Raw genomic sequence first — 26,258 nt, 5'->3', positions numbered from 1 at the left:
TAACTTATTTGTACATAGCTCTTTCCAATATATCAAGTGCTTATCTATGCAGAATTCACGCATCAGCATGTGTGTTCCTTGCAGTAACCCTGGGGGTCAAGGTGCACAGGTCGTGTCCCTGTTCTAGAGAACAGGAATCACTTGTCTAAGAAGGGGCCTACACAGAGTTTTCGTTCCAAACTTTCCCACTCCTACATGATGCTCAACAAGTACTATGGTAACATTCTCATCAAATTAAACTCTTGTAGAAAGAAGACAAGATCTTCACAGTATGAGTTTGTGTACCTTTGGAGTTCAACATATATGGACAACACAAATTCACATAAACCGTAAAATGGAAATCATTGTCTTTGAAAATGATGAGCCAGGAAGCTTATTGAGCCCGACCTCTGAGAATAAAGTGTCTGTGTCTTCATAGTGAAGACCCAAGAGAGCTAACAGGAAGCAGTCCCGCTGGAATGCAGTCCATCTGTCGGCTTGTAGCATAGGGCCCAGCTGCAGGAGCTCAGTCATAGCCGTAGCAGGGTGGTCAAGAAACGGCGTTGACTCCTGCTTCTGCCGCTTACTGCCTGTGGGTCCTGAACAACCTCTTTAAATTCTTGAAGCTTCTGATTCCTCAGCTGTAAGTGGGGTGTTAGCAGCGTGTAACTGGTATGGTTATGAAGAATGTATGAGATAGTGCATAGAGAAAGCTCAGCCAGTGCCTGGCCTGCAAATGGAAGCCCCTGCTGTTGTTCCTATTATACTAAAGGCCACAGAACATTGCTCTAGAGCCGATGACCTGGCTTCGAATCTCAGTTACACCCCCACCAGCTGTGAGATCGTGGGCAAGTCAGTTAACCACTCTCTGTGCTGGTTTCCTTATCTGTAAAATGGAAATAGTAGTACTGCCTACCTCATAAGGTTATTACAGGGATTCAATATATACTATGCAGAATAGACATAAAGTTAATTGTTTGCTAATAATAATGTTTCTAACTATTCACAAAACCTCCCTAGCTTGGGTCCAGCTGATTTCTGTGTTGAATTTTTATGTCGTAACACTCAGACTTTTAGGAAATACGGAGTTGAAAATGGGAAAAGAGGATATTTCCATTGTTGAAAAGTTTCGCAGTCCAGGGAACACTTTTCTGTGCATTGCACGTTCTGCACGCAGGGGTAAGCAGAGTTTTCTACTCTTTCTCCAAGTTACCAGCCCTGCCTGACGTCGCGGTGAGTGGGTTAAGATTGCATTACTTTGGCCACTCCTTTCCTCTTGTGTCACTGGCTATTTCTAGGTGGGTCTAGATAAATTTAATAGCCAGCCCTGGTGGTCTAGTGGTTAAGATTTGACACTCTCACCACTGCAGCCTGAGTTCCTTTCCCAGTCAGGGAACCACACCACCCATCTGTCGATTGTCATACTGTGTGCTATGCCATCAGTATTTCAAATATCAGCAGGGTCACCTATGGTGGAAATGGTTCAGCAGAGCTTCTAGACTAAGACAGACTAGGAAGAAGGACTTGGCCACCTACTTCCAAAAAAATTGGCCATGAAAACTCTATGCATAGCCACAGAGCATTGTCTGATATAGCACTGGAAGGGGAGAGGATGGCGCAGGAAGGCCAGGCAGGGTTCTGCTCTGCCGTACCCAGGGTCACTGGGAGTTGGGATGGACACCATGGCACCAATAAGCAGCTAAGTTTAATATGTTGCATGTTGCCTTGAGTCCAGTTGGTCCTAGAACAGGTACCCAGAACATTTAAGTCCAACTTTAAAGTCCCAGAGAATAAAACATTCGAGTAAAGCATTCAGAAGGTGCGTCCGTGTATTCCAGCTGGGCTGAGCTGCAGTCTGGTTCCCACCCTGTCACTGGCCCTCAGTTAGCCATTCCACCTGCAGAACAGCTGTCTCCTTTCAGGGTTTTGTCTTCTTTATCCTCTTTGGAAGCAAAAGGTCAGATGTGATTATAATTGGAATACTGATGTGTAATGAAGGTTCAGGAGTGGTTGTTTATTTTCCAAAAGGGAAGACTTTTGTATTTTTCTGATTATAAAAGTAAATCCTATTTTAGAAATGTTTAAATGATGCAAAAATTTAAACAACATAGAAAAGGCAAAAACCACATACATTCTCACCATACAGAGAAAATACTGTAAACCGGTTGACATATATACTTCTAGGCCTTTTTCTGTGTGTATACTGGTATGTACATATAACTAATTTTAATATATATGCGTCTATAAAAACACTAGAAAAAGTGCACCAAAATGTTAGCAGTAGTTATCTCAGTGTGATATTAGTGAAGTTTATTATTGCAGTTGCCTCTTTTCCTGATGAAACATGAGTGTACTAGAAAAGGAAAGTTACTTCATGTTTTTCTCATGGCTTTTCCTGATAATAATCGCCTGTGTTTTCCCATTTACCCTTAGCTCTGTCAGAGACCCTTCACCGCTTCCATAGATCCATCCTACCAGAGGTCACAGATCACACAAAATCTACAGGCTCCAGGTCAGGGGGTCTGCAGGAGAACTCAGAGGAAAGTACAGACAGTAGGAGTGAGAAAACAGAGAGCCTGAATACAGATTTCAGTCCCCTTGGGGAATTCCCAGAACTATTTCAAAGGAATTTGGCATCAACCAAAATTCCCAGGATATCAAGAGACAGTGGAAGGGAAAAAATATGTGTTGAATTTTATGGATATCTTGTAGCATTATATGTAGATACCTTCTTTGCCAACAAATATACATCTATATTATAACTTTTAACTAATACATAGAATTCCACTTCAAAGATTTACTGTAATTTATATTAAACCAATCCTCTATTGATGTTAGATTGTTTCCCAGTTTTTGGGAAGTCTGAGTTTGACAATTGCCCTTACAGGAGGTCCCTGTGAATTAAATTCTGGTTCAGAGATGGAGACGTCTGGCTCATCTTCTACCATCTCTGAGCAGCAGCTGTGGAGTCAAGAGGGACTGAGCAATGCCACAACAGACTTGGCTGAGCAGAGCCTCATCTCATCCGAGGAATGGCTTCAACTGCATGGGCTTAAGAGCAACAAATTGACCTTGAAACAGATTTTGTCACAGATTGGATTCCCACACTGTGAAGGTATAGTACTTGATGAGGATTATTTTAGGCTGGTTGCTTTTAAAAACTGCAGATGGGAAGGAGGCTCTGAGGAGTGGAATTTGCTTGCCATTTGTTGGGAGACATTTACATTTATAAGGGAGATCTCCATTGGTAGGGGCGTCTCCTTCTCTGCACCCTGAAGAAGGGGGGATGGCCTTATCTCTAGAAACTCTTAATGGGGATGGCAAGGACTTAAGCCTGCATAATAATCTTACTCTTGTCTACTGTACTTGTCTGGTAACCTCATATAACTGACTCGCCCCACCACCAACATCCTCCTTTGTCTTTAGCTGAAGATGATATTTAAGGTGGTGGCTTCAGCCATTTACTTAATCTGATCTGATTCTTATCTAAAGTTGTAGGACCACCCAATAACCAGACCCCACCTGCACTGATACCATTTTAACAACTTTTTTTTACATATTCTTTCCTTTGTCTTGTAAAGAGATAACTCATATGAGATATGCAGAGATAACATACCTATACCTTAAATTTAGTCCTACCCGCAATCCATGTTTGCAGCTCTTACTGCCCATGGGTCCTGTCCCCATGCCTGAAGCTCTTTACTACCCATGGGTCCTGTCTCCATGCTATTCCATACTATTTTCTGAATAAAAGAGCACTACTGCCAGACCTTGAGAGTCCAAGAAATCTTTCTTTTGACTCCTCGACTCACTGAGCCCGCATCAGTACTCACAAAGCAACACTGGCTGGAAACCCAACCAGCATGCTGCCCTATAGCTTTTGGGGAGGCTGCATTGGTTCTGAAAGCCCCTCAAAAACCACAGGTCTCTGAGCTTGTTTTAATCCAACATCCTTATCAGTAAAAAATATTTGTTCACAGACCCCTAACATGTGTATATTATATAGAAGTACAATGGTCAATCCACACATTAAATATTATTAATGCTTAATTTCATTCTTTCTTCTTCATTTTTTTTTTTGAGGAAGATTGGCCCCGAGCTAACATCTGTGCCCATCTTCCTCTATTTTATATGTGGGATGCCTGCCACAGTGTGGCTTGATAAGTGGTGCAAAGGACCATGTGCAGGATCCCAAACTGCGAACTGCCAGAGCAGAGAGTGTGAACTTAACTGCTGCACCACCAGGCTGGCCCCTTTTCTTTCTTCTTTTAAAGATGAAATAAAAGATAAATAGAAGTTATTTGTATTTATCATACCCCAGCAGATGTCTTGCTCATTCCCTGGGATGTGCAACCCCTTTTTGGAGGCTATTCATTAAGACAATAGCTGTGTGTGGTTTCTGGGAGAACATGCTATTTTCCTGTTGTGGCCTGCCTTATGGTCCACTTTTTTCTAAATGCATTGGTTAGAATGTTGGTTCTCAACTCCCAGTAGTCCTGCCCTCCCACAGGGAGTATGGAACTGTGTGAGGGTGTGGGTATTTCTTTGGTTTTTTGGATGACATATTGACTTGGGTTGTCACTGAAATATAGGGCCTGGGGACCAGGGGTGCTGAGTGTCTCGCAGGGTGTGCAGGAGCCCACCCAGCAGAGTGTCCTGTCCAACATGTCAGTAACACCCCAACTGAGGAGCACTTCTTCAGTCAGGGCAGTTTCCAATACTAGGATTTCACTCAGTAATTCTGAATTGGCCAATTAATTAGCCAATTAAACAAATATTTATTGAAGAGCCGTTGATACCATGTTTTTCAGATTTTTCCACCAGTTTCCTTGTGAGCTTTCTTCCATAATAATAATAAGGTAATAAGGAAAGTCTAGGGGATGTGGTTGTTATAGACTGATCCAGAGGCCCATCCTGATGGCAAGGCCTTGCTCTTCAGGGCCCAGGCTATGCTTTCTTATTTATCCTTCCACAAGAGCAGCCCTGACCATCTAAATACTTTTTGAGTAGGGGTCTGCCAAAATCAGGAGTCTATAGAATTTCTATATAAGGAAACAGACTGAAAGCAGTTTTCTCTCTTATTTCAAATAATTATAATCCAGTCATAAATATTAGCAAAAATAGCAATTCTTTATATTTTGTTAAAGATTATTTCCGTCTAAGATCATGATGGATATTGCTCTGTACTTTTAATGTCCTTGTCAGGTTTTGGCGTCAGGATTGTGCTGGCCTCGTAAAATGATTTGGAAGTGTTCCCTCCTCCTCTGTGTTCTGATGGTGTTTGTACACAGTTGGTACTATTTCTTCTTTAAATGTTTGATAGAGCTCCCCAGTGAAACTTATCAGAGCCTGGAGTTTTGTTTATAGGAAAAGTTTGATAAGAAATTCAATTTCTGGGATAGACATAGAGCTATTCAGATTTTTGTTTCATCATGCCAGTTTAGGAAAGTTGTTTTTCAAGGAATTTGTTTATTTCATCAGTGTTTTCTAATATATTAGCAAAACATTGTTCATATTATTGCCTTAACATTTTTTTAATGCCTGTAGAATCTGTAGTGATGTCCCCTCTTTCATTCCTCACGTTGATAATTTGTGTTTTTGCTCACTTTTTTCTTAATAAGACTTGTTGGGGTATATCATAACTCTCTTCAAAGAACCAAATTTGGGTTTGTTGATTTTTTTCTATTCTTTGTTTTCTATTTCGTTCATATCTGCTTTGATATTTACTATTGATTTCCTTCTACTTACTTTGAGTTTAATTTGCATTTCTTTTCCTAGCTTTTAAGGTGGAAACTTAGATAATTGATTTTAAGCCTTTCTTCTCTTCTAATATAGTCATTTAAAAATTATAAGTATTCCTCTAAGCAATGCTTTTAGCTGAAGCCCACAGATCTTGATAGTGTTTTCATTATTATTGAGTTCAAAGTATTTTCTTTTTTCTCTTGTGACCTTTTCTTTGATTCATGGTTTTAAGAGACATGCTGTTTAATTTCCAAATATTTTAGGACTTTTAAAGATATCTTGTTTTTGTTGGGTTTCTAATTTAGTTTTATTGAGATCAGAGAACATAAGATTTTAGTCTTTTGAAATTTAGTGAGATTTGTTTTATGGCCCAGCGTATATCTTGGCAGACATTTCATACACACTTGAAAAGAATGTGTATTCTGCAGTTGCTAGGTAATATTTATAAAAGTTAATTAGGCCCAGATGATTGATAGTGTTGTGGAGATGTTCTGTATCGTTAGTGATTTTTTGTCTATTATCCATTTCTCCCTTTAGTTCTGTCAGTTTTGTCCATGTTGTTTGAAGCTCTAAATGCACACACATTTAGAATTGTCATTATCTTTCTGATGAATTGAAAAATTTTAATAATTTTGAAATGTCCATCTTTATCTCAGATGGGTAGTCCTTGTTTAGACATTTACTGTGTCTGAAATCAGTACAACCACTGAAGCTTTCTCATGCTTAATTTTTACATGGCATACACATTTACAGTCTTTTACTTTCAAACTATCTGTAGTCTCCATATTTAAAGAGTGCCTCTTTAGCCCACCCTCATAATCTGGTCTTGTAATTGTAGTGTTTGGTTCTCTACATTTAATGTAATAATTGATATGGTTATATTTAGGTAAACCATTTATTGTTTGTTTTCTATTTGGCTCATTTTTTTTCTTTCCCCTCTGTTTCTCCTTTCCTGCCTTCTTTTGGGCAAATTGAATATTTTTTAGTATTTCATTTAATTCCATTTTTCTTTTTCCAATTAGATGTCAATAGGCTTTTTAGGTACACCTTTTTGCGTTATATTTTCAGCAGTTGCTCTAGTGACTATGTCCTTAACTTGTCACAGTGTGATAAAAGTTAGCTTTGTACTAATTCGTGTAAAATGTAAGAATCTTGCAACAGTATAGCTCCATTTACCCCCTACCCCCTCCTTGGTGTTATTGTTTTAATATATTTTATTTTTACGTACATCATAAATCTCACAATCCAGTGTTATAATTATTGTTTTAGGAAGCCATTTGTCTTTTAAGAAACTGAGTAGAAAAAAATAGCATTCTAAAATCCACATATTTACTATTTATAATATCCTTCCCTCCCATAAGAATCGAGGTTCCATCTGGTGTTCTTTCCTAAAGTATTTCTTTTAAGCATTTCTTGTAGTGCGGGTCTGATGGTGACAGCCTATCTCAGTTTTTGTTTATCTGATATTGTCTTTAGTTTACTTTCTCTGTTCTTGGATCATTGATTCATTGATTGATACTTTTTATTCCAAAATAATGATAGATTCATAGGAAGTTGCAAAGATTGTGTAGACAGATCCCAAGTACTCTTCACCCAATTTCTCCCAATGGTTACATCTTGTAAAATTGTAGTATGATGTCAAATCCAGGAATTTGACATTGATACACTGTGTGTGAATAATTTTGTGTAATTTTATCACTGTGTAGATTCGAGTAACCACAGCCACAGTCAGGGTATAGAACTATTTATCGCCACAAGGATCTCCCTTGTGTTACACCTTTATAGTCATACAGACAACCTACCTCCCCAACATCCTTAACTCCTGGCAACCCCCAGTCTGTTTTCCATCATTTAGAGAAGGTTTATATAAATGCAATCATATAGAATGTGACCTTTTGAGATTGGCATTTTTTCACTTGGTATTATTTCCTTGAAGTTCATCCAAGTTGTTGCATGTATCAATAGTTTGTTTCTTTTTATTGCAGTGTAGTATTCCATGGTATAGATGTACCACAGTTTGTTTACCTGCTTACCCGTTAAAAGACGTTTGGGTAGTTTCCAGTTTTGGGCTATTACAAATAAATCTGCTGTCAACAATTGTTTATAGGTTTTTGTGTGAACATAAGTTTCATTTCTTTGGGATAAATGACCAGGAATGTAATTGCTAGGTGGTATGTTAAGTGTATATTTACTTTTTTGTTTTGTTTTATTTTATTTTGTTTTAAGAAACTGCCAGACTGTTTTCCAGCGTGTCTCTACTACTCACATCAGTAATGTATGTGACATAGTTTTTCCACATCACACCAGCATTTGGTATGGTCACCAGTTAATAATTTTAGCTGTTATGATAGTTGTATAGTGATATTTCAACGTGGTTTTAACCTGTATTTCCCTAATGTCTAGTTTTGTGGAACATCTTTTTATGTGCTTATTTGCTGTATATCATCTTTGGCAAAATCAATGTTTCTTCATATGTATTTTGATCATTTTCTAATTAGATTGTTTTTTTAATATTGAGTTTTGAGTATTCATTATATATTCTAGATGAGTCCTTTGTCACATATGTGGTTTGCAGATATATTCTCTTAGTCTGTGGCTTGTCTTTTTATCCTCTTAACAGAGTTTCTCAGAGCAAAAGTTTTAAATTTTGATGAAGTCCAATTTATTGACTTTTTACCTGGCTGGATCTTGCTGGGTCTCAAAGATTTTCTCTTATTTTTTTTCCTAAAATTTTCGTAGTTTTGTGTCTTACATTTAGCCTGTGATAATTTTGAGTTAGTTTCTATATATTTCATTTTTTGACTATGGATATTCAGTTACTCCAGCACCTTTTATTTAAAAGACTACGCTTCCTCTTTTGAATTGCTTTTGCATCTTTGCTAAAAATTAGTTGACTTTTCTTCCACAGGGCCATTTCTGGGTTCTCTGTTTTGTTCTCTTCATCTGTGTGTCTGTCTCTCTACCAATACCACACAGTCTTAATTACTATAACTATATAATGTCTTGAAATTGGGTAGACTGATTCCTCTTACTTTATTCTTTTTCAAAATTATTTTAACTACTCTAGTTTCTTTGCATTTCCATACAAATTTTAGAATAAGCATGTCTATGTCTATAAAAATATTGCTGGGATTGTGATAGGAAATGTATTAAACCTGTATATCAATTTAAGGAGATTGACGTCTTTACTATTTTGAGGCTTCCAGTCCATGAATATGGAATAGCTTTCCATTTATTTGCTTCTTTGATTTCCTCCATCAGCTGTCCTGTAATTTTCAGTATACAAGTCTTGCACATGTTTTGTTAGATTTACGCTAAATGTTTCATTGTTCTGAGCAATTATAAATGATATTGTATTTTAAATTTTGGTTTCCACATGTTCATTGCTAGTGTATGGTAATATGGTTGATTTTTTTTAAATGCTGACTTTCTATCTTGTGACCTTACTGAACTCACTTATTAATTCTAAGAGTTTGTTGTTGTTATTGATTCCTTGGGATTTCTGGGTAGACCATGATGTCATCTGCAAATAGGGAAAGTTTTCATTCTTCCTTTCTGATCTGTATGCCTAGTATTTCCTTGTTTTGTCTTGTGTTGGCTCGAACTTCCAGTGCTATGTTGAATAGCAGTGGTGAGAGTAGACGTCCTTATCTCATTTCAGATCTCGGGGGAAAGTTTTCAGTCTTTCTTTGTTAAGTATGTTAGCTGTAGATTTTTTAAGATTTTTTAAAAAATCAAATTGAGGAAGGTCCCTTTTGTTCCTAGTTTTCTGAAAGTTTTTTTTTTTTTTTTTATCATGAATAGGTATTGAATTTTGTCAAATACTTTTTCTGTGTCAATTGAAAAGATCATGTGATTTTTCTTCCCTAGCCTGTTAATTTGGTTGATTATATTGATTGATTTTTGAGTATTAAACCAGCTTTGTATCCTGGAATAAATATCACTTGGTCATGTTGTATAATTGTTTTTATTATATATTGCTGAATTCTACTTGCTAATATTGTGTTAAGGATTTTTGCATCTGTATTCATGAAGGATATTGGTCTGTAGTTTTCCCTTTTTTTATACTGCCTTTGTCTGGTTTTGGTATCAGGGTAATACTGGCTTCATAGAATGAGTTAAGAAGTGTTCCCTCATCTTCTATTTTCTGGAAAATATTGTGTAGAATGTTAATTCTTCTTAATATATTTGGTAGAATTTTCCAGATAACCTATCCAGGCCTAGGAATTTCTTTTTCAAGAAGTTTTTAATTAGAAATTAATTTTCTTAATAGGTATAGGGCTATTCAAATTATTTTTCATATTGAGTGAGTTGTGGTAGTTTGTGTTTTTTGAGGAATTGATTTATTTCATCTAAGTTGTCTCATTTATGTGTATAAAGTTGTTTGTAGTATTCCATTATTCGTTTTGATGTCTGCAAGGTCTTTAGTGATATTCTCTGTTTCATTCCTGATATCAGTAATTCATATCTTCTCTCTTTTTATCTTTGTCAGTCTTGCTAGGGGTTAGTCAGTTTTATTGATCTTATTAATTTAAGACACTTTTTTTAAATTGATTTTCTCTACTGTTTTCCTGTGTTCAATTTCATTGATTCCTGCTTTGATCTTTATTGTTTATTTCCTTGTGCTTGCTTTGGATTTGTTTTGCTCTTCTTTCAGATGAGAGCTTAGATTATTAATTTGAGACTTCTCATTTCTTCTTATGTTAAGCATTTAATGCTATAAATTTCCCTCTTGGCTCTCCTTGAGCTGTGTCCCTTAAATTTTTATATGTTGTATTATAATTTTAATTTGATTTAAAGTATTTTTTATTTCTGTTGAGACTTCCTCTTAACTCATGGATTTTTAGAAGCATATTATTTAGTTTTCAAGAGTTCGGAGATTTTTCCTTTTATCTTTCTGTTATTGATTTCTAGTTTATTTCCATTGTGGACAGAGAACATACTCTGTTTGGTTTTAGTTCTTTTAAATTTTTTGAGGTTTGTTTTATAGTCATGGATATGGTTTATCTTGGTATATATTCTGTGGGCACTTGAAATGTGCAAATGAGTAAATGTGAAATGTGTATATGTGAAAGAATGTGTATTCCTCTCTTGTTGTGGAGAGTTTTCTATAAATGTCAATGAGTTCTTGTTTGTTGATGGTGTTGTTGAGTATCCTTGCTGATTTTCTGTCTAGTTATTCTATAAATTGAGAGAGTGGTATTGAAATCTCCAACTATAATTGTGGATTTGTCTATTTCTCCTTTCAGTTCCATCAGTGTTTGCTTCACATATTTGCAGCTCTGTTGTTTGCTGCATATGCATTTAGGATTGCTATGTGTTCCTGGTGGAGTGACACTTTTATAATTATATAATGTCCTGCTCTGTCCCTAGTAATATTCTTTGTTCTGTAGTTTACGCTTCTGAGATTAATATGGTCAATCCTGCTTTCTTTTTGTTAATACTTAGATGACTATCTTTTTTCATCCTTTTACTTTTAACATATACATCATTATATTTGAAGCAAGTTTCTTGTAGACATTCTATTATTGGGTCATTTTTTAATCCTCTTTGCCAGTCTCTGTCTTTTAGTTGTTGTATTTATAGCATTCACATTTAATGTAATTTTTGATATGTTAGAGCTTGTCTGCCATTTTACTTTTTGTTTTCTGTTTTTTTCTATTTTCCATTTATTATTTCTTTCCTATCTTTGGATTACTTAAACATTTTTTAGGATTCTGTTTTTGTCTATAGTATTTTTGAGTGTATCTCTTCATGCAACTTTTTTAGTGGTTGTGCTAGGTATTACAGCACAAATATATAACTTATCAAAGTCTACTTGTGTCAACATTTTACCAGTTTGAATAAAGAGTGGAAACTTTATTTTGCTTATGTCCCATTACTCTCTCCATTTATATGTTATTTTCTCTTCATACATTGAGAATCACATTAGGCTGTGCTATAATTTTTTTTTTTTTTTGAGGAAGATTAGCTCTGAGCTAACATTTGCCACCAATCCTCCTCTTTTTGCTGAGGAAGATTGGCCCTGAGCTAACATCTGTGCCCATCTTCTATTTTTTATATGTGGGACACCTGCAACAGCATGGCTTGATAAGTCATGTCTAAGTCCATACCAGGGATCCAAACTGGTGAACCCCAGGCTGCCAAAGTGGAGCATGTGAACTTAACTGCTGTGCCACCAGGCCAGCCCCCAAGGTTGTGCTATAATTTTTCATTCAACCATCAAACATAATTTAGGAAACTCAAGAAGAGAAAGAAAGTTTATTGTATTTACCCATACTTATGCTTACCATGTTCTTCTTTCTTGGTGTTTCAAGGTTTCTTATTTTATCATTTTCTTTCTGTTTATAGCACTTTTTAAAATTCATTCTTTAAGAGTACCTCTGCTGGCAACAAATTCTTTTAGGTTTCTTTGTCTAACAATGTCTTTATTTATCCTTCATTTCTGAAAAATAATTTCACCAGATAATAAGATTTAGGGTTGACAGTTATTTTCTTTTAGCACTTAAAAAACATTGTGCCACTTCCTTCTGGCTTCCATGATTTCTGATGAGAAAACCACTGTCATTAGAATTGATTACCTACTACTGGTAGCTAAATGTTTTTACCTTGATATTTCTTTATTCAATTCATTACGCCTCCTTTATACACTTTCATATCATGTCTTTGTTTTTAATCTCTTGTACTAATAAGAGGTTATGCGTTTTATATCTATTGATACTAACTGTATTGGAAGTTAAAACTAAAAACTTTAAAAATATTTATGAATTCATTTAAAGGTAACAAATCCATTTTATGTTAACACAATATGTTTAAGAAAAATAAGTTTATTTTCTAAAACAAAAAATTTTACTGAGAAGTGTGGCATCTTTTTACATTTTTGCAAATCTCTTTAGTGTCTATCTTAATAGAAAACAGCTAGATTCTCACATGTGCTTTTTTAAAATAACAGCCTTATTGAGATGTAATTCACATACTATACTATCCACCAATATGGAGTGTACGGTTTAGCATTTTTTAATATATTTACAGATATGGGCAACCATCACCTCAAAAAGAAATCCTGTACTCCTTAGCTATCCATCCTACCCTTCAGCCCCCAGCCCAAAGCAATCTACTTTCTGTCTCCCTAGATTTGCTTGTTCTGGACATTTCATATAAATGGAATTATGTAATATGTGGTCTTTCGTGACTGGCTTCTTTCACTTAACATAATGTTTTTAAGCTTTATCCATGTTGTAGCATGTACCAGTACTTTATTCCTTTTTATGGCCAAATAATGTAAGGAGATGAATTGTATGGATTTACCACAGTTTGTTTATCCATTTATCAATTGATGGGTGGAGAGCTGATTCCTGTTACGGTAGACAGGTAACTTGATTGGACTCAAATTCCAAACTCAGCCTCCCCTGCTAAATCAATGCAAGTCTCACCAATTTCCTTCTTTCAAGGATTAATGCTGCTTGAGTTTCTGCGTATTTTTGATTGCTCTCTAGTGCCTTCAAGTATTTTTATGTTTTGTCCAGAATTATAATTTTTCTGTATGAGGGTTAGCCAGTAGAATCTACTCCACCATTACGGGGTGCAGAACTCACAATGCCTTACGTTTTAATTGGCATTACAGCTTACAGAGTCTTCCGCAGACTCATCTCCTTCAACCCTCAAAAGACAGCCCCCTCTCCTGACTCCAGATAAATGTCTTAGGAAGAGAGAGAATACTACTGGTGATTTGAAGTTGCTCTATCAATATCAGTTAAGAAGTTGAAATTTTGGAAATGGAGATTTTTGAGTTTGAGAGGTTTATTGAGTGAGGTTATTGCCAATGAAATTCAAGTATTCGTTTTTTACTCTTTACTGTTATGATCACTGGACTTCAAGACTTGTAAATTTTATGACTCCTGGTGATTTGGGATCGTGCCTGGCCTGAGAGGCTGTTAAGTTCAGCCTTGCCCTTTCTGTCTTTCCAAAGTAGGCTGTTAGCCTGCCTCCCTAGAAAGGCAGAGGAAAGGAGGTGCTGGGTCCGAGAGTACCACCATTCTCTCTCCCACCTTTGGGACTTAGTAATAACAATGATAAAATCATCGTCACAATACAAATATCTCTGGGAAGCCTTACCTCATCTTCTGTCCTGCCAAGTTGTAGTTAGTCCTTAAAGCCTTTCTGTAGCCTTCTGTTAGCTCCATGAAGGAGTAGACGTATGTCTCAGGCAGCACTGTCTTCTCATCCGGTAAGCACTGTGCCTCGCACACAGTGGGTGCTTAGTGTTTGTGCCATGTGTGTTGAATAGCTGAGCATATAATCTAAGGAGAAAATCTTATGGTTTTGACATTCCGTGTGAGTATTCTGACTCCATTACCTTCTTGCTTCACTTCACTCATTTATTCATGAACCCCCCCAGGAGAGAGCAATAGATAACATCTAAGTTTAAGTTTTAAAATTCTGAAAACTAGGTCGAAGTCCTGAATAAAAGCTGTCGGGAATTAAACACAATTGCTCTGTTGTATTTTTGACCTTTGCCTTAATCATTCTGGACAAAAGAACCAGGAAACCAAGGAACAAACCCTGTTCTTCCTCCCTATTCATTCATGCATTGAAGGATTACACCCGCCATAAACAGTTACATTTATCATAGCACCTAGAAATACTCCATTATTTGGAACAGAATACGAAGCATCACAGATTGTTGGTGTCACCGGGGATATATTTTGAATGGCGCCAGAGAAAAGCATTTTGAAATAAAAATAAAAAGCTTTGGTAATGCACCATTTTGAATGCTTCTCTTTGTAAACATGCAGATTATGTGACTTCTCTGGGGAGACCTGTGGCTTCCCGGTATGCAGATGGTCTGTTTCCACAGTTCTACAGAGCGGAAGATGGCAGAGTATACAACGTAAGTCAGAGTCCCCTTGATGGACAGGTCCTGTGAGCGGATGCTGAGGTCTGGGAGTGGGCTCCGTGGAGAGGCTCACGCGGCTTTGCACCGATGCAGCAGAGCCTAGGCCTTATCGGGGCTGGAGGTTTTCTTCTGGCCGTGTGCAGAGTGATGAAAGTCAGGGCCATGGAGCCGGAGAGGGAAGCACTTGACCTATTAGAGATGAGTGCAGAAAGCTCTTGACCAGAGGTGAAAACCTTTGCATATCAACACTTTATTTTCCCTTGAAAATAAAGGAAAAAATCAGTAGGACAGAGGTTAGCTGAAAAGCAAGAGCCAGCTGATGTTATCTGACGGGTGCACTGGGACTAGAGGGCCGCTCTCGCAGGTAGTGGCGGACAGAGAGCGAGCAGCGCCTCCTACTGGAGTCTTTCATTCCCTTGCGCTCCCCTCCCCCGCACCCCCCCCCCCCCCGCCCCCCGCCTCCGCCCCAGCACGTCAGGCCCCGTGGACACCCTGGCGCTCCACGAGGAGCTCACGGAGGTGCACATCCCATCGCGCGGCTTTATGGACATCTGTTCATGTCAGGGTGCATCCATGCACCACTGGGACTGTTAATTATTAATATCTAAAAATTTACATTACTTTTTATGCTTAGCCTGGTCCTAAGCAATAATATCCATGGATTTTTGAGTTTGGTGGGCTAAATATGTTTTTTCATCTGAACCACAGTAAAATCCATACAGAACTGTTGAAAATGTCTGTCTTCGCCACCTAACTCCACCTCCACAGCCCGTGTCACATGTTCGCACCCTGGTTTCCGTGTTGTGGTGGAGACTTGTAGTAAGTGCTGGGGACGCTGCTGGGGGAGTTAGGAATTCTGCCCGAAGGAGCCGTGGAAAGCAGCAGGAAATGATGCTGGAGCTTGAGGAATAGGCTTGAGAGACACAAAGGGATGGGGAGGAGAGGAGTTTAAGGCAGAAGGGACAACACAAGCTGAGGCATGAAAATGTGGAATTACGTGATGTCTTCAGAAGACACATTTTTCTTAACAATTTAGGTATTTGGGGGTGCTCTGAGGTTTGTTGAAGTTTTTTTTTTTAAAGTACCAGATCTTTTAAAATTTGATTCTTCACAGAACAGGGAACATTTTTTTCTTATTCCTTTTCTGTGTCTCCTATCTCCCTCCACCCTGAAAGGCCTTGCATGATTGTGCCTGATCTATGTGAACAATGGTTTATGTGTGTGTACAAGAAATTGCCCACAAGTCTCTGTCACCTTTCAGGGGCAGCCCCTAGAGGTGTTGGTGACAGCGATGGGTGCTCAGGTGATCCAGGCACAGGGGAGCTTGGCCTGAGAGACAGAGGACATGGGACAAAGGTCGTGATCAGGAGGAGTCACGGGGGCGGCAGCTCTCCAAGGGAGCCAGGCAGATGCGCTGGCATGTTTAGAAGCATTTTCAGAAATATTTTTGGCATGTTGTACTTAGGAAAACTTTTTAGTGCGTTTTATTTTTTTGCTGATCTCTCTTTTCTTCTACCTCTGCCCTTGGGCATTTTCTGATAAAGATAATTCTGTAACTACAAAGATAAAACACAATCTAGAAACACATTTGGTTAAAAGAGTGCTCTATTTTGAATAGAACACCTCATCACGTTTTCTTCTGTCGGGAATCGTCCAAGCGTTTTTCAGTTGAAAGCCGGGAATTTGGAGGGTCATCTACCAAATTGTTACTAATGCACATTAGTGTAATTAATGCACAGTTCTTGAGGACGGGAGCCATGACTCAGTGGACCCTGTTGTTTCCGGCTACACTGTGGTTCAGTTGACTTATTTTGGGGTGTTTTAATTTTGTTTTGTTTTTTCAATTTTATTTTAAGTTGACAGCCAAATCAGAGCTCATCTGTCAGTTTGTGGAGGACTTAGCAGAGGCCGTGGAGACCTACAAGCTGCGGATGGACTGGCTCACTAGCAAAAGCCGGCAGATTTTTGGTGTCATCTTGGAACAATGCATCACCATAGTGCTGGATTTTGGTGGCATGCTGGAGGAGGAGCTTAATCTGTGCCAAGATGCTCTAATAATGGTCCTCCAGGAGCAGGTGGCTCACATAGCCAAGTTCAATATCATATGGTGAGTTTCCATAGGAAGGAAATTTGTAAGTAATTTTCATATATTTGGAGTTAAGTAGCATAGCTAACATGGTTATCTCTGCGGGGAGGGAGGCGGTATTATCTTGTAATTTCCTAGGATATGTAATTCCAGAAGAAAACCCACAAGGAGTAAATCTTAGAAAACTTTTATCTGTTTTGCATGTGGCATCTTAGTTTTAAAATTAGAAGAGATTTAAAAACAGACTTCTTTGTCAATGCATGGCAAGGTCAGAATATAAGAGTGTGAATTGTATTGAATATATATTTAAGGCATAAAATCCCTTTACATATTTTAGCTTTTGGCTTGGATAATGAGTTCAGACTTGTCCCAGATTTCACTATTTTTCAGACTGAGTTTGCAACTCAAGTTGACCTCCTCTGTAAGTTGACCACCTTTAATCAGAGCGACAGGTGGCTGGCTTTATAGAGTTTCCCATATTTCAGAGTTTTCACAGTCAATTATTTACGGATTCTTGGATTCATGAGAATTTGGACTTTAGTGCAAACTTCTCATGTGGAATAGTGGCTGGACCTCCTTGACAGGAAACATCTGGATGAGGGGGGCATCTACCTAATTGAGTTTTTCTTTTTTAAGTAAAATATTTCCAGATCTTTGGGGATGTTACCTAGTTGTGTTCTGTCCCAGGTTCCTGTTTCTGTCACAGGCGTATCATTGAAGGAAGGAAGTACTTAAGTCTGCAACACTTTAGCTTGGTTGCAAATGTATGGTATAGCATCTATGCCACTCAGCCGGATTCTCTACCAGGAGGGGCCACTCAGAAGTGACACAAGTGTGAGCTGGCCTCTGCTTCTGGAGGTGGGCTATGAGGGACAAATCAGGCTGATTCATTTAGTCTATGATTCATATAATTCTTACAATTATGAATTCATATATGATTCATATAATTCATTCAATTAAAAGCACAGAGATAAATAAATTCAAATGCCATTCTTTTTCAGGGGGAGGTTCCATCACATTTCCAAGCCCAAACTAAATGATTTAATCAAATTACCCCAGGATTTAAAAACGTATGTTCTGCGGAACTCAAAACAATACTATCTTTGATCCAAAAAAGGCAACTGATGGGAATCTTTCAGAACATGAAAACAATGTCATAAAAGAATCAGAAGTAAAATTTTACAGTAATAAAATGGTTGCTGATTTGCATATCTTAATGAACCCTTATAAATTTACTACTGATAGAATATAGTTGCACATAAACCTGCCTGTTCATGAAAATAACTTCCCTCAATAGTTTTGTGTGTGTGTGTGAGGAAGATTAACCCTGAGCTAACATCCGCCACCAATCCTCTTTTTGCTGAGGAAGACTGGCCCTGAGCTAAGATCCGTGCCCATCTTCCTCTGTTTGATATGTGGGATGCTGCCACAGCATGGCTTGATAAGCAGTACCTAGGTCTGCAATCACTGTGCCACCAGGCCGGCCCCCTTCCCTCAATAATTTTAGTGTATTTGTTAATGTTTACGTTTTTGAGATCTTTTAGTCTCCTGTAAACATTGTTTTTCCTGGTCAGTGCAGCTTGTGGAAGGCAGCGGTGCTCTGGAAACCTGTTTTAAACAGCTTGCCTGTTTTGTTGGTAACTTTCGGAGGACTGGGAGGTGCTTTTGCTTTCTTTCAGCTCTGGTGCCGCTAAGTGGCTTGTTGCCTGTAGCTGTGAGACTGCAGGCTGCTGACTGTGTTGACCACTGGCTAGTGACAGCCCCATGTGATTCCTTTCAGGGTTTCTCAAGAGCCTGTGAAATGGCAGGAAAATGCTACTCCTGTGACAGAACAGTCCATCGCTGCTGCCATCAGTTGGGTTGAGAAACTGACTTTCGAGCTGGCTGTGAGCCAGTCTAGCCGCCTGGACGCTCTGCTGGAAGCTGGGAAAGACACCACCGTAAGTGAGCATGCATGGCTGGCCCCAGGTCACGAAGGTGGCTTCGAACTTGTTTTTTCACACTCAGTATCCTCATACTGCCTTTCAGCTGACCTTGGTCCCTTCCAGTGGCATCCCACAGAGAGCCCATCATTAGCTTTGAAGAGCCCCGTAAGGCTTAATCCGATTCACCTCTGAATTTGGAATCAGTGGAGAAATAGGTGACAGGCCCCAGATGGGGAGCAAAATAGCAGCTTTGGTGATGGCAGAGCAGGACCAACCAAATGAGAATCCTTAATACCTGCCCTTGGGCCTGGCTGGGCTCCCCCTCCGGGGTGATTGGGTGCAGGGCAGACCTCATCTAGCCAGTGTCGGGAGAGCCACCTGCTGCTCACAGCCACTGAGCATCAAGAGGACAGGGAGCTAGGCCTCGCTGTGCGTCTCCAACATTTTAATTCCACTCTCGCTCTCCTGACAATTGGATCAATCAGTCCGTCTCTGCTGAAGAGGAGAGGTTGAAAATCTCCTCATGGAACGCTGCGGATGAGGAAATAGGGTTTCCCCAGCGTCCGTGTTCTGAATCTCTCCTACTTCCTCTTCTCCACAAATGGGTCTATCCTGTGCTTTCCAAGGTGAAGTATGTCCAAGCTGATGAATCATTTGTTTTCAAATGTTAATGTATTCACATACACATTTTCATAGGGAATTTTTAGGAATAAAGCTTTACCTGGAAGAAATGATTAAATGGTGGTATTTTACATTCTTTTAGCCACAAAGGGTGTGTGGTTTTGGAGTGGCTCTGACGGTGGGAATGTTAAGGCTGGTGGCTAGTTAGAGAGGAAGTACTCTGGGCAGGCAGGGTCCTTTGGCCAGCTTCAACTCCCCGGGTGGGGGTAGGTCAGCTTTCCTTTGGGATACAGATAATTAATATTAATTAATTAATTAGTACTAATTAATACTTAATTGTTTCTGGATGCCCGGGGATTCTGTAGATTTCAAGCTTTTTTTTTTTTTTTTTTTTTTTTTTCCTGCTGCCTTAAGAAGTCTTCTCTTGGGCAAGGAGGCCATGTGCCGGCACCTTGAAAGGACAGTCCCCAGTGGTCACCAGACTGTGTGTTTATTGATACTGAGGGTGATGGTTTGAAATTGGAAACACCTTGTTTATCCTCATGAAGCCAGAGGAACAAATGTTTCCCGTTAAAGAAGAATAAAATACAAGCTACTTTGTTCTTTGGCCTTTCAAGTTCATTTTAACATCTGTAAAATTTCAAGTGTCTGGACACCATCATAAGCGTTCAAGAAGGAACATTTCACAGGCTCTTGGATGTGTGTGCGCACGCACATGGGTGTTCTCTCTCTTTGTCTGTCCACTGGCCACCGCCGTCATAGCTGAGTCTGGTGACCCGATGTGACTGCAGGATTTCCCGGGGACCTTCATTTTCTCTTTTACTTCCCGCTGGTTTGTGCTTCCCCTTTCTCTGGGGCTCATCCCTAGCCCAGGATGTATGGACCAGCTTAGCGGGCTCCAGGGAAATCCTACAGAAGAGGGAGACGAAAGCAGCTTCCAGGCACTGAGCATCAAATGCCACTTGAAAACTCTTGAGACTGTGGAGCATGGGAAATGCAAACCATGCAGACCCGGGCGTCCCTCCACCTACAGCTTGTGTCTGAGTGTGGTCCCAGGGAAAATGCTAGTAAATGCAACTGCCTCATGTATGGAAACACCGTGTCCTATGTTTTATGAGGAGTAGAAAGAAAGCATGTGTGTGTGGGGGTGGGAGGGGAATGGGTTCCCGTAGGGCCTGCTCCTCTGCTCTCTGCCCCTCGCGTCTACCCTAGTGAGTTTTAAATTGATCCAAGTAGCTGGAGTCTGCTATGAATAGAAAAGACTTAAGGCTTAAGAAACTTTTTGAACAGTAAATCTAAACTCCAGACTTTTCTTACTAATGATAACCTGCTTTGGGTTAGCATCTCCCCTGACTGAGTTCTGAAAGGAACCAAGAAAGTGAGCATTATCTTGTGTCCAAAGATTAACACAGAAGTTGGGTTTTGTACAGGTCCACATGAGAGGAAGTGCTGACTGATGTGCTTGGTTACGGTGAAGGAGGATGCCCAGAGGCCACTGGCCTCCTCCAGGACCGGGCTTTGTAACCACAGGTGGACCAGGAAAATTGAACAGAGAGGGCTGACCAAGAGTGAGCCTTCAGGTCCCAAGGAGCCTGGGCAGAACGTGGGATCTGTCTAAATCGTGGCTCTAATAATGTCATGTGAAGAGCTGTATTGATAGATGAATTACTCGTGTATTCTGTGAAAAAGAGCCTGGTTCCTGGGAGGGGCAGCCTGTCAGGTACTGAGGAAATATTGGCAGTATAGAAGGACTGGTGTTGTCTTCAGAGCCCAGGCATGTTGTCTAGCACAGGGTTTCTGCTCTGCAGTGTCCTCTGGTCCTAGGACACATCTTTTGGAAGCTGGTGGCTTCCCTGGCCTTTATGAGGAGGGGTGCTGTGCCAAGAGGCCCTGGAAGGCCTTCTGATCCAGGAGGGGAGGGGACTTGAGGAAAGAAAAGGCTGCCTATCCAGAGCCCCGATTCCCAGCTGCCTGAGAAGGCTGACCCAGGGGCTTTGCTTCTGCTTTCAGCAGAAGTCCGCCTGCCCAGAGGGCAGCTGGATTTCTCTTTGTGATCTCTCAGCCTCTCTCCCATCCGGATCTGGAAGTTAGACTCAAGGTCTGGTGTTGGTCAAAACTGTTGCAATGGTCAAAGTTGTACAAACAACAAGACAGAATGTTGGTCTAGCTCTTGATGCTGCCCTGGCTGACTTTCACTTTTGCCTCATTGCAGAATGGAGATTTTTATACCTGGAGGCCTTGAGGGCTTCTGACGAGCGGGAGCAGAGGGCAGTGGCAGCCAAAGCAGCCTCTCCCGGTCTGGTTCTTCTTTTCCCCCAAACCTGGGGCAGGGATGGCCAGGCAGAATACAGATGACCATAGGAAGCTGCAGAACAAAGGACCGAGACAGAATAAGTCATTTCAAGTGAAAACAGAAATGCTCCATCCTATTTTCTGCAGTATAAAATGGCAAGAGTTTTTGACTCATGGAAAAATAGCTGCATGGAACTCAAATATTTTCCATGCATTATTTTATCAAATTCAGTGCAAATCAGCATTTAGGGAAATGCTGGTCAGTGAGGAAACTGTTCCTGGTCCTGGCTGCTGCTGCTGATCCTCAAGACTGGCCCTTGTCCTCAAGGAGCTCAGAGGTACTGGTTAAGGGGTGAGGATTCCCATTAAGATAATTGCCTTGAGCCAGATGACCTCTTGGACCCAACTTTTGGTCAGTGACGTTGATATCTGGGGGCAGGAGCCTTGGATGGTGTGGGGGACAATGAAGTGAAAGCAGTGCCTGTCTCTGGCCACCTTCTTGTCCTATGATCTTGCTTTCGCAATTCTGGGATTCAGGTTCATCTCTAAAAGGTGACTGGCCTTGCCACGATGAGCCAACAGAGTGTGGGGTTGAAGGCAGGGCAGAAGCTCATGGGGTCAGGCACCTGGGTGGACAGCTGCGAGACCAGGCCAATGATCCTGTCCAGGCCTCAGTTTCTTCATTTGTAAGCTAGGTGTGATAATGAGAATTCATGTTCTGCAGGACTATTGGGAGTGTTGAATAAAATAATTTATGTTAGCTTATCATCCCAAATAGCCGATGGCCATTTCATCTCTGTTTAAAAGGCATTTTGCCAATTTTGGGGGGATGGTGATAGGTAGCATATGTTATCATCCTCTGTGTTTTTCTAAATGTCATTCTGAGCAGAAAGGAGAGGTGGAGAGGCAGTGTGCAGGGGAATGGAGTGGCATCGGTGGTCTTGTCAGAAAGCACAGCCCAGGAAATCGGTAGCATGGATAACTGAGTTGACTGCAAACATAGGCAATTAGGAAGCTGAGTAAGGGACTTAATGAGTAGTGAGAGGATAACTCGATCGCTTTAGGAGAGGAAATCCTGACTCATGGCTGGCTATAGCAATTTTTAGTCTGATGAAATCTCGAGGGAAAAACATTTCTGCACAAGGATTTCGGACCCTTGGGTTATTGTCAGAGCAAAGAAGCTGAGTTTGCATGACGTGCCACAGAGATGCAGGGTGTCAGAAGCCGCTGACAAACCGCCTAGAGATGTTCGTCCTCACTCACCTCCCTGCTGATTTAACAAATCCTGGGAAATACCCACTGTGTCTGCTCCGCTGTCTTGGGCTGTGTGTGATTTTAGATCCTTAGGAGAGGATGAACCTGTCTCCATGCTAAACTTGGGCTCCGCAGCTGGAAAACTAACAACCGTGCAGCTCAGTGGAGCCTGTTTAACGCATCCTACACGAGGTGCAGTCTCACACCAGGGGCAGAATGAGATGGAGTGCGTTTGCCGGCAGAACAATATCGGTTGTCTCATAAGGAATCTGGAGAACACTGTGTCTTTCTTCTTTCGGTCTTTTTTCTGCCTCTTGGGTGACTGACTAGAAGAAGTTTACATTCCTGAGTCTTTACCTCCCCTAGGTGCTTTTTAAAATCCAGGAGCTGGCGTTGAAGGGCGGAGAGAAGGAGCCCTGGGTGGGGCAGGGGGCTTTTTTCCCACCTGCCTCCTTGGCTGCCGCAGACAGGCGTCCTAACCAGCTGGGCAGCTGACCTTAAGTCCACCTCTCTCTTAAGTCCACTTCACCCACCAAACTCATAAGGTGGGTTTATGTCCCGGGTTTGAAGTCAAGGTGAGGTAATTAGTTATTTACGTTTAGTTAATGGGGGTTAAGAGAATGGAGACATCTATCTATCCCTTAAACACAAATCGTTTGCTGGGGTTTCTTCCCGGTTATCTGTGGAGACAATCCATAAGGGCGTTTTTAGGGTTAGGTTTAGATGATATGTATTCCTGACTCTCCCTGGGTTTTTACTTTCTGAGATTTACGTACATACATAAGGGTGTCATCTTGTTTAAAGTCAGCCATGAGGTAAACCGCTTTATCTCCCTTTTCACAAGTGAAGAAACTGGAGTGGAGTCACTTGCCCGAGCTTACAGAACTCGTGAGCGGCAGGGGAGACAAACACCGTGGAAGGCACAGAAAGTCCTGGGAAGAGCAAGAGCAGTGTGGTTGAGGTTGGGGTGGGACTGTGTCACTGGGCCCTGTGGATGGATTTTACGTCTCTCTAAGTTAAGCAGGGAGCATGTGGGATTGTGTCCTACCTGGGTGAGGTGTGCATCTCCCAGATGCCTGGCTTCAGGTTGGGGTGTATGTGGCTCCTGACACAGGGGGTTGTTCATTCTCCCATTCTTCTCCTGACCTGGCACGGCAGTGAGAGGCAAGGCCGGGTGGGTGGACCTGGCTCCTGACCTGCTGTGTGAAGTCAGGACAGCTTTGCCCCCCAGGCATGTGTTTCCCTGGGAGATGAGACCAGAGGATGAACCAATTGGGAACATGCCCTCCTTCCCGCATCCTGCCTCGAACTGAGGATGGATGAGTTTGCTGTAGAATTCTGGCCACTCCATGGGAAATAACTAATAAGCCTCCTGCCCGCAGTGGCTGTGCCAACACCTCCTTTGTTCCTAAACTTGAAAATAGCCACTCCTGACCTGTGTAATGTATTCATGGGCTCGGAGGAAGCTCTTCTCCAAATTTGCCAACCGTCTCGCTCCTATGCAAAACTGAAGACTGTCGCCACTGCCCATAGACCTTCTTGACACCGGGCGTGACCATCTCACTTCTTGACTTCGGCCCCAAGCGCCCTCGCAGAACACAGAGCAGTGCTGCTCTTCTTCTGCCTGTTTTTTTGAAGAGGGGGTTTTGTAGGGAGTGTATTGCCCATGGGTCTGGGACAAGGCCAGGGTGCGTCTGGGAGATAAACTGTTGCCACCTCTGTTTTGCAGATTGAATCCATTTACTACTTTGTGGTGGGGGACGTTCCTGAGGAGTGCAAGGAGCTTCTCCTTGAGAGCGCTTTGGAGAGCCCGTATCCTGTCTGCACGGTGTCCTTCAACGCCAGAGGAGAAGGCACTGTAGCTTTCTTAAAGGACCTGAGCGCCAAGACCTGCAGCAGGTAGGCGGAAGACATGCTCTTGAGGGACCGCGAGGGAGTTGCCTGCTTACATGAGGTCAGCAGTGGGTCTTGGGTCTTTGTGGTCTTCCTGACCCCTCTGTTGCTCTGTTCTCCCCTCTTCTCAGTGGCGTTTAGTCTCCACGCACCTTTTCTTCTCTACCCTGTTTTAATCCTGCCTTTTTATTTTCTGTAGTTCTGTTGCTTTGATCTTGGGGCCTTGCTGCCCATGGAGGGATGGCCCCTTCCAGGACTGGCTAATTCCTAGAGATAGTGAATGACTCGCTCAGGAGCGTACCTTTCCTATGCAAAGGAACCAGTCCAGAGCCACACTCTCAGTCCAGACGCTCATACTCTGGGCTACTGTCCCCTGCGCTAATCACCCCAGGGCCAGGTACCAACCATTCGGGACAGCCTCTGCACCCTGACACTGCTGAAATTATGCAAACTAGCCAATCCTAAACGTGCCTACTCTGCCTCACCCATTCCTTCCTGCAGAATCCACAAGAAACACTGTTGCCCACATTTTCCCCTTGTCCCCTCTGCCTCCTGACCAAGCCTGGTGCTTCCCTGTGTGGTGTGGCATGCCCCCTCCTCTTAGGAACTGTATTAGTCAGTTCCGGCTGCCATAACAAGATATCATAGACTAGGTGGCTTAAACAACAGAAGTTTGGGGCCGGCCCAGTGGCGTAGTGGTTAAGTTCGTGCGCTCCATGTCAGCGGCCCAGGGTTTGCAGGTTCGGATCCTGGGTGCAGACCTAGCACTGCTCATCAAGCCATGTTATGGTGGCATCCCACATAAAGTAGAGGAAGATTGGCACAGACGTTAGCTCAGGGCCAGTCTTCCTCACAAAAAAAAAACAGAAAAATTTTAAAAAACAACATAAGTTTATTTCTCACAGTATTGAAGGCTGGGAAGTGCAAGATCAAGGTGCTGGCTGGTTTAGTTTCTGGTGAGAGCTCTGTTTCTGTCTTGTAGGCAGCTGCCCTCTTGCCGTGTCCTTCCATGTTGGGGGTTGTGGGGGGAGGAGAGAGAGAGAGAGAGAGAGGGCATGTACGTTCTCTGGTGTCTCTTCCTAAAGGGATACTAATCCTATTGGATCACGGCCCCACCCTATGATCTCATTTAACCCTAATTACCTCCTTATAGGCCCTGTCTCCAAATACAGTCACACTGGGGGTTAAGACTTCAACATACGGATTTGCGGGGGGTGGGGGGGATGGGGGGAGGTGGGGGGGGATGCAATTCAGTCCATAGAAGAAACTGTGAGTAGCAAACTCTCTTTTCAATGGCAATTGTCTCCTGATCTAATGGCCTCACCATATCTGAATCATAATAAAATCTACATTTTAAGACATTCCCCATCCCCCCATCTGTGTGTGTATGAGTTTAGGTCCCTTGTGGAGAGAGACCAACTACTTGTGTGGTTACCGGTAGAATGACTGAGTCCTTTCCTAAGTTAGCTGTCTGAAATGGGTACCATGCCCACTCTTGAGCATTTGTTCTCAAATTTAGTTGCTCATCATATTTGCCTGGGGGGGCCTGTTAATAGTTCAGAGGCCTGGG

The 26,258-nt window shown here is 41.4% G+C and overlaps 1 protein-coding gene across 30 annotated transcripts in view; it reads left to right on the top strand.

Annotated features, from left to right (window-relative positions):
* Positions 1-26,258, top strand: part of VWA3B (von Willebrand factor A domain containing 3B) — a 200,837-nt gene that overhangs the window by 20,532 nt on the left and 154,047 nt on the right. For 23 of the 30 annotated variants that reach the window (XM_070235060.1, XM_070235055.1, XM_070235056.1 and 20 more), the window contains 5 exons: positions 2,867-3,094; positions 14,517-14,611; positions 16,474-16,724; positions 18,484-18,643; positions 24,525-24,694. In XM_070235060.1, coding sequence (XP_070091161.1) covers positions 2,867-3,094; positions 14,517-14,611; positions 16,474-16,724; positions 18,484-18,643; positions 24,525-24,694 — 904 coding nt within the window. The remainder of the gene's footprint in view (positions 1-2,866; positions 3,095-14,516; positions 14,612-16,473; positions 16,725-18,483; positions 18,644-24,524; positions 24,695-26,258) is intronic. The other 7 variants (XM_070235083.1, XM_070235079.1, XM_070235077.1 and 4 more) reach the window with 1 other exon arrangement.

The sequence above is a fragment of the Equus caballus genome, chromosome 15 (genome assembly GCF_041296265.1).
Source record: "Equus caballus isolate H_3958 breed thoroughbred chromosome 15, TB-T2T, whole genome shotgun sequence".
Lineage (NCBI taxonomy): Eukaryota > Metazoa > Chordata > Mammalia > Perissodactyla > Equidae > Equus > Equus caballus.
The sequence above is the reverse complement of the archived record's forward strand: the minus strand, read 5'-3'. Positions and strand labels throughout refer to the sequence as shown.